At 35.7% G+C, this 9,046-nt stretch overlaps 1 protein-coding gene across 3 annotated transcripts in view; it reads right to left on the bottom strand.

Moving 5' to 3' along the window:
• Positions 1 to 7,565, bottom strand: part of LOC100781873 (mediator of RNA polymerase II transcription subunit 13) — a 55,665-nt gene extending 48,100 nt beyond the window's left edge. For all 3 annotated transcript variants that reach the window (XM_014764290.3, XM_014764289.3, XM_006591367.4), the window contains exons 1-6: positions 7,273 to 7,565; positions 6,207 to 6,280; positions 5,993 to 6,132; positions 793 to 879; positions 569 to 656; positions 407 to 487 (exon numbers count right to left, since the gene is read on the bottom strand). In XM_014764290.3, the coding sequence (XP_014619776.1) occupies positions 407 to 487; positions 569 to 656; positions 793 to 879; positions 5,993 to 6,132; positions 6,207 to 6,280; positions 7,273 to 7,296 (494 nt within the window). In that variant the 5' untranslated portion in view covers positions 7,297 to 7,565. The remainder of the gene's footprint in view (positions 1 to 406; positions 488 to 568; positions 657 to 792; positions 880 to 5,992; positions 6,133 to 6,206; positions 6,281 to 7,272) is intronic.
• Between the last annotated feature and the right edge of the window lie 1,481 nt (positions 7,566 to 9,046).

The following is a 9,046-nucleotide window of genomic DNA, read 5'->3' on the forward strand; positions in this document are numbered from 1 at the left end:
CAATTGGGTTGAATTTCCCCAATAACAGAATTCTCTTACTCTTTCTCTTCTCTCTCTAAATGATTTAGTTTCAATTATTGGTCTGTTTTGTAAAGCATTAATTCTATTTTTTAGGAATTTCAAGCATTTTACTTTTTGTGAGATCAATATTTAGATTTTGTTTTATTATGATTACAAGTATATAATTTCTAAGATTATATAAAACACAACTTTTCTAAAACAAATTTTATTATTAATTTTCATATTCAAGTAATTATGAAATGATTTCATTCATATTTTATAAATTATATTATATTAAAAAATATTATCGAATATTTTTTATAATAATATTGTCCCATGCATCGCACAGGCACTCCATCAAGTATTACTATACACTCTAACAAATCTAAATATAGCAAAATCATACCTGAAAAGTTCTTCTCTTTGAAATTGATGAAACTTTGAAAATACATCTCCAAATCTCATGTAATAAAGCCCAAACAAAGCTCTGCCAAATTCAATAAGATAAAATGGCAAGATATGAACAATATTAATTTCACTTACAAGAGTTTAGAGAGAGAAAAAAAACCTTTCTACACAATTCCTTAAAGCCTGAGAGAGAGCAGCTGCAACCTCTTCTGAATCCCCAGGAGCCAACCAAAGCCCAGAAGCAACAACTTCAATGAAATAAAAAAAAAAAACCAACGTGAAGATATAATCAGGAAACACAAAAGTGGGAAAACTCCAATCCCATAACCTTTGATGAAGGGACTGTATATAACCATTACAAAGGTTTAGTTATATCTACAATACCTCTTAATCCAGATACTGCTGTCTGAGCAGTCTCAACAACTGATGAATGACGGCCCGGAAGAAAAAGCCACAGCTTAATCTTTTCGTCTTCATGTTCAGTATAGAAGGAAGAAATATCATTTGGAACAATTGAAAAGTTGAAGAAAGGAAACATAATGAGAAAAATGATTTTTAATGCATTTTCTTCTGCTTAGAATGCTAGAAAGCATGAAACAAAGAAAAAATATGGGTGAATCCCATGTTAAACATTTTCACCTCATAATAGGAAAAGAAAACACATTGAACCAGAAGAAAAGTAGCAAAATCACAGGTACATCCTTATTTCATTTATATTTATATTTTGTTACATTGTAAGGTTTAAATGTCATTTAAGTATTTAACATGAATACATTATTTCTTGCAGTGTTGTTAAATTGCGGTTATGACGGCGCCATGGCGGTATGGCATCACGGGTTTTTGGGAAAATGCCACCAAATAGCGGTGGCGTTGCGGGTTTCATATGGCGGCCGCCATAACCTTAACAGTGGTGGCGGAATGGCGGTTATGGCAGAAGACACCTTTTTTTTTTTGAAATTTTTGCAACACAGATTGGGTCGTGTTGGGGTGACCCGACCCAACACCCTAACCCGATTTTCGCATGAAAATGGGATGAGCAACGCAAGCACGAACAGCAACATGCGAACTCCAGTGCGACCAGCGGCACCACGCGAACTCCAGCGCGACGACGACATGAGTGATGACGGCGACGGCAAACTCCAGTGCGACGACAGCACTAGCACCACGCACCAGCGACGACGGCGCCCCGCACCAGCGCGCCACGCAAGCGAGCACCACGCACAAGACGAACGGACGGCGACGGCAACGGCTACAGTCTGCGACAGCAACGTGGTTCTGTTTTTTTTTTTGGTTTTTTTTCTGTTTGACACCCTTTTTTATTTTTGGTTCTGCTTTTTTTTTTCTGTTCAGCCCTCTTCTAAATGGCTGAAAATTGTTAAAGTATTATATTTTGTAGACAGCTGTATGTAGACAGTTGTATTGTGTACTAGTTGTATCTTTGTAAGAATAGTCTTGACAGGTTTAGAAAAGGCTGTTTTTAGTGTGGATTCTGAAAAGCCTAAGTAGGAGCAGGTTCCCTAGTCCGAACCTGTCTTTTCTTCTTTCTTATTGTACTCTTTCTGATTTATATAAATATATACAATGTGTGGCTGAGAAAAGTAACTCAGCACTTCTCTAATGTAATGTGTGTCTCAAACCCTTCAACAATGTAGTCCTTAACTTCAACAACCATCATCTAATGTTGCAACTGCAACAAGGAAAAATAAGACAAACCCTGGTTGGAAGTATTGTCATCCACTTATGGAAGGGGATACAAACACCATTGTTTATAATTACTGTGGAAAAATCACAAAGGGAGGAATAACCAGAGCCAAAGAACACTTGATTGGGAAGTCGGGTAACATTGCATCTTGCAAGAAAACTTCACCAAATGTAGTTTAAGAGCTAAAGGAATATATGGCTAACAAAAAAAGTGGAAAAAAGTGGGACCACTTACAGTAGTTCTGGCAATGGTAATGTGGCAAATATAAGAGATTTTGAATTTGGTGAACCAATTGGATGTGATGAAAGTGAAGATGAGTTTGCGGACTCTTGCAATGCTACTGCTTTAGCTGCAAAGACAAAGTGTGGGACTAAAAAAGGACCAATGGACAGATTTTGTAAGAATCTAGAAAATGCAATCAATCGGAGAAAAATAGAAATGTTGAGGCAAATGAACATAAGAGAGTCAGTGGATAAGAATGAAGTATTGAAGGTGCATCAATATATTGCTCGCTTTTGGTACCAAGCTGGTTTGTCATTCAACCTCATTAAATTGAAAAGCTTTGAGAATATGGTTGCAGCCATTGGTCAATATGGGCCACATTTTCCTATTCCAAGCTATCATGACATCAGAGTTCCACTCCTGAAGAAGGAAGTTGAATACACTGAAAATTTGATGAAAGGCCACAAGGAGCAATGGGTCAAGTATGGTTGTACTATTATGTCCGATGCATGGACTGATTGGAAACAAAGATGCATCATTAGTTTTTTATTAACTCTCAAGTTGGTACAATGTTTTTGAAGTCTGTTGATGACTCTGATTTTGTAAAGACAGGTGAAAAGCTTTTTGAGTTGCTTGATGCTATTGTGGAGGAAGTTGGGGAAGAGAACGTTGTTCAAGTTGTAACTGATAATGGGAGCAACTATGTTTTAGCAGGTAAGTTGTTAGAGGACAAAAGGAAACATTTATTGGACTCCTTGTGCAGCTCATTGTATTGATTTAATGCTTGAAGACATTGGGAAGCTTCCCTTGATAAGGAAGACAATTAGAAGGGCAATTAATCTAGTTGGGTTTATCTATGCCCATTCTAGTACCTTAAGCTTGTTGAGAAATTGTACAAACAACAGGGAATTGGTGAGACATGCTATTACTAGATTTGTCACTTCTTATCTAACCTTGGAAAGGCTCCACAAAGAAAAAGCTAATATTAGAAAGATGTTTATTTCTGATGAATGGATCTTAAACAAGTTATCTAAGGAGCCTAAGGGGAAAGAAGCAGCAAAGGTAGTGCTCGTGCCTTCTTTTTGGAATAGTGTGGTTTACACTCTTAAAGTCATGACTCCACTTGTCAAAGTGTTTCGTCTTATGAATGGTGAAAGGAAACCAGCCATGGGCTATATTTATGAAGCAATGGACAAGGCAAAAGAAACAATTATCAAGTCTTTCAACAACAATGAAAGCAAGTACAAAGATGTGTTTGCAATCATTGATAAAAGATGGAATTGTCAACTTCATAGGTCATTGCATGCAGATGCCCACTTCTTAAATCTAGAGTTCTTTTATGACAACACTGATTTGAAGTTTGATTTTGAGGTCACCAATGGATTGTTTGATTGTATTAAGAAGTTGGTTCCACGATGTGATGTGCAACAGAAAATTCTAACTGAGTTGCATCTTTACAAGATTGGTGCTAAACACTTTGGTTCTGACTTTGCAATGGCTCAAAGGAAAACCCATTCTCCTAGTAAGAAACTTTTACCAAATAACAAATACAAATACTATATTACTATTTTTTACGTATTAATGTTATAATTCAGAATTCTAAGTTATGCTCTTGGTTGGTGTTGCAACATATTGGTGACGAATGTTTGGGTCATAAACTCCAAATTTGTAGAAGCTAGCTATTAAAATTTTGAGTTTGACTTGCAGTGCTTCAAGATGTGAATGAAATTGGAGTGTATTTGAGCAAGTAATTGTGACAAAACTCTAACTATGCTTTTTAATTTTTATTTAATTTTGATGGTCAAGTTTTATTTGGAGTGTATTTGAGATTGAGATCAACATTTATTTGTTATGTTGTAGATTCATTCCAAAAAAAAGAAATAGGCTTGAGCACAAGAGGTTGCATGATTTGGTGTTTGTCAAATACAACCAACAATTGAAGCAAAGATATAATGCAAGAGATGAAATTGATCCAATTTCTCTTAATGATATTGATGTGTGCAATGAATGGCTCATGGGAGAGATGGATGAAGATGATGATAATGATGCTGAAAATGATTTGGTATTTGAAGATGATGATGCACTAAATTGGGCAACTGTGTATGAGACTTCGGGGGTTGGAGAGTGTAGGATGTATACTAGGCGGAAAAAAAGGGAAAGAAAGCAACCAACAAGTGCTGCTATTAGTCCTACTACTGCTGCTGCCCGCACTTCTAAAAAACGGGCAATGGTTGTTGGATCTTCATCAAGGAAGCAAAAAACAGTCCAGGAAAATGATGAGGATCTAGAGTTTGAGGATATTGAACTTGAATCTGAAGAAGAAGAAATCATGGTTAATTTTTGAGGCGTCGATGGAGAAGATGGAGAGGGAGATGCTCCACTACCTTATGATAACAACGAAGATGATTATGTTGGGATTGGAGAAGATGATCAGAGCCTCAACCTTTACTTTGCACTTTGCATTATGCTTTTACCATTTTGTTATTTTGAACTCTTGAATGAGTTTATTTGGTGTTGGTACTTGGTTATTGTGTGAACTCATGAAACTTTTATAGTTTATTTGAATGCAATCCATTGTTTTTTTAATTTTTTATTTATATTTATTTTTTAACTATTGTTTTGTTAATATTTATATGTATATATAAAACTTCGTACCCCATTGCCCAGAGGCTCTTCGCTATGCGAAGGTATGGGGGAGGGATATTGTACGCAGCCTTACCCTTGCATATGCAAAGAGACTGTTTCCGGATTCGAACCCATGACCAACAAGTCACCAAGGCACAACTTTACCGCTGCATCAGGGCTCGCCCTCATTTATATGTATATATAAATAAATAAATATATATATATATATACATAGATTTTTTTTGTCCGCCATGACGTCCGCCATTTTCGGTTTCGCCATTAGCCATATTTTATGGCGAATTTTTGGCTTTCCGCCATGAACCGCCATCTGCCATTAACAACATTGATTTCTTGTCACATTTCTCTCCTTTTTGTTTACATCAGAACAATAAAAACAACAACAACAATGCCTTGTCCCACTAAGCTAGGTCAGCTACATGGATCACATGACACCATCCAGCTCAATTAAAGACCAAATCCTCAAAGATATCATTTATCATAAGATCCCTCTTAACAACTTCCTCTAATGTCCTTCTTGGTCTCTCTCTCCTTTTTACTGAAATAAAAACCATGCAATCATCCTCACTAGTGCTTCTAGTAATCTTCTTGGTACATGTCCAAATCACCTTAACTGATTTTGTCACCTTTTCCTCAATCGGTGCTACATCAACATCTCTTTGTATACAATTACAATCATTTCATATCCCATCCTTCCTTATGGCTACACATCCATCTTAACATTATTCTCATTTTTGTGACTCTCACCTTTTTCTCTTGTTGTCCCTTTAAAGCCCAACATTCACTACTATAGAATATAGTCAGACATATAACAGTACAATAAATTGTATCAAGACAATAAAAAGAACAATATTTTTCCTGTTCATTTTCTTTCCTTTTATTTTCTTTCTTCTTACTTTCTCTCCCACCCCAAACAAAGTCTTAGGCAACTAGAAAATGGGTAACCATTTCCACCCTTTCCTTGTAAGAAGACACATAATTGCAAATGATAACAAAACCACTAAGTCAACAGTCTACCTGGATTATGCAATCCCTGGGATGGATCCCAAGGTCCAACAAAGGAATTGGTCCATGTGCTGAGAAACCCCTCCTTCTGAAGTTGCAGATGTGATGAAAGCACCAGTAACATTGCGGCATCCTTTTGGTCCACTTTTACACTGTTTGAACAGGAGGAAGCCTCAGTATTATTAAACCAGCAAACAAAATATAAAGAAAAAGTATTCAATCTAACCTTTTGTCAGGTAGAGGGTTCAGGTCAGGTTCATGAGGAAGAAACTGAAACCAAGATATCTGATGCAGACTTCCCTGTACAATTTTCCAACAATATAGACACATATATGAAGACATACAAGCAATTCATAACAGAAGTGAAGCAGCTAGGGATATATTAATTTGTGGTAATTGGTAAAAGTAACCAAAACGCATCTTTGAGCTTTAACTTGGTGTTCCCATTTTAATGATGTTGCCCTTGGAAAAGGGAGATTTGACCTTGAGATCTCTAAATAGACTAGCAGGTCATTTTCTTTTTATTTGATATCTCTCTCACAAGAGCAGCAAGTTTTAAGTCTTGGTTATTTTGCGCTCTTTTATGAAAAAAGGTGCTAAAGCTCAGGTTGATGTCCATCCATGCCACTGATTGATATGATCAAGCAACTAACAAAAAAAATTAGTTAGCCTAGCTTTCAAAAGAGCCTTATCATCTTGTTCTACTAATGGGGATAAAAAGGAAAAAGAAAGCCTTATAGATAAGTTGAGTTTCAGATCAGGTGATTCACTAGTCCAGGCAATTAGGGTGATACAGGTAACCCTTGGCTAGAGTACCCTACTGCAACACCAAACATAATTATAAGCATGTGCAGGCAGATATTGAAACTAGTCATCCACTAAGGAAGGGGGATTGAAACATGTAAACATTTGTGTTTCAGCACAGAGCAACAGTGCAGGTATAGTATAGTTAAAAAATTATCCAGTCAACCCTTATGATGCTTATTGGAAAAACCACAATTCCAGTATTCGATCAAATAGGGAAGATAGAACGTGCTCAAAGATGTCTTGTTAAAATTATATGCTTTCACAAACCAAACTTACTTCTAAAATAAACACCTTGTATCGACTAAGTATGCGATAATTTACAATACTTTTAGTCCTTAAACATGTTTGCACTAACTTATTCATGAGATGAGTACAGTACAAAGTCAGCTTACGAGATAAGAAAAGGGGTAAAACGAAATTAATCATATTAAGTCGCAGCATAAAAGTAATCACCCAAAAAAAAAGTGAGAAGTAGAAAACCCTACGATTTTGAAAACATTTGTCCACATATCTGGAATATGGTATGAAGGCTTCAGTGAAATTGAATTAGGGTTTGGCTGTAAATGATGCCGTACGGTCGATCTGTTTGTGTTGTGTCAGACTAAGACTCCGACCTAGGAGGATTAAGAATGGGACGCGGGTTTATGATACGTTTACTTGCTTTTGCTTTTGCTCCTGCACAAACCAACCACAAATGCGCCCCATTCCATTCGAAAATTCCGAATCTGATTCAGATTGCACCACTGATCCCACCGAGTGCTTGTTTCGATCAGGAGGGAAAAAGTATTTCGATAATAAATTATATTTACCATGAAGTTTTAATTTAATTAAAAATAAATTTTATATAGTTTATTTTTTCAAATTTATTTTTATTGTAAAATTATAAATAAATAAAAAAACTGAACTTACTTAGGGTTTTTAGTTTTAAAATAAATATTAAGAATAAAATGTAACATATAATTAAGTAGAAAGTAATTTAATAAGTCTTTTTTTTCTGATAAGTCTAGTATAAATCATTTTTTTTAATGATTAATCTGATTTCTATAATTTTATGGTTTATACTTTTTTAGTTTTTATAGTTTGAAAGTGATTTTTTTAGTCTCTAAAATTTACATTTTAATTCTCTTTAGACATGTCATTTGAAAATGGTTTTTTTAGTGTTACCATTTGCATTTTAATTCTCTTTTAATTCCTATGGTTTGAAAGTGGTAGTTTCTATATTTTATATTTTAATTTCCTTTTATGCTATCAATTATAATTAACTACAAAAATGTTAGCAAATAATTCGTAACTAATTAATCACAAAATAATTTGTAATAAAAAAATAGTTGATAATTTAGGCTCGAGATGATACATCTAAAGAGGTCAACTATATGGCCAATCCAAATCATCAAGGGTTCAATCGTGGAGGGCATTCAAGGTACCAGCAGAGAGGAAATTTCTATCAAGGTCAAGGTTGGAGATCTCATCTAGGGAATAACTTCAACAAAGATCAAGAAGGTTCATCTAATAGGCCTCCCAATCAAGGGCCAAGTCCATATGAGAGGACCACGAAGCTAGAAGACACCTTGACTTAGTTTATGCAAGTCTCTTTGTCAAATCACAAGAGCACTGAGTCAACTATCAAAAACCTGGAGGTACAAGTGGGCCAATTAGATAAGCAATTAGTTGAAAAGTCCATGTGCAATTTTGCGGTCAACACTAAGAAGAATCCCAAGGAGGAATGCAAGGTAGTTCTCACTAGAAGCCAGAGGAAGAAGAGTGTTGAGAAGGAGAAGAGAGCTGGGGGAATATTGGAGGATGTGAGTGATGAGGAAAGAGAGGATAGAAAGAGAGAATAGGATGTAAATAAAGAGAGAAAAATTCAAAAAAATGAAAAAGAAAAAAACGAGAGAAATAAGAGTGGTGATGAGGTCTTAATCTCTAAGACCAAAAGTCAGTTGGCTCAAGAGGCTAAAAAGGAGATACCATCAATCTCAGTGAAGGAAGCCCCATATCCCTTAGTACCGTCAAAAAAAGAGAAGGAACATTATTTTGCTCATTTTCTTGACATCTTTAAGAAGCTGGAGATCACCATTCCTTTTGGAGAGGCCTTACAACAGATACCCTTGTATACCAAATTTATGAAGGACCTCCTCACAAAAAAAGGGAAATACATCAACAATGAGAGCATCATGGTGTAAGGAAATTGCAATGTTGTAATCCAAAGGATTCTACCACAAAAATTCAAAGACCTAGGAAATGTAACCATCCCATGCT

Source organism: Glycine max, chromosome 11 (assembly GCF_000004515.6).
Source record: "Glycine max cultivar Williams 82 chromosome 11, Glycine_max_v4.0, whole genome shotgun sequence".
NCBI lineage: Eukaryota > Viridiplantae > Streptophyta > Magnoliopsida > Fabales > Fabaceae > Glycine > Glycine max.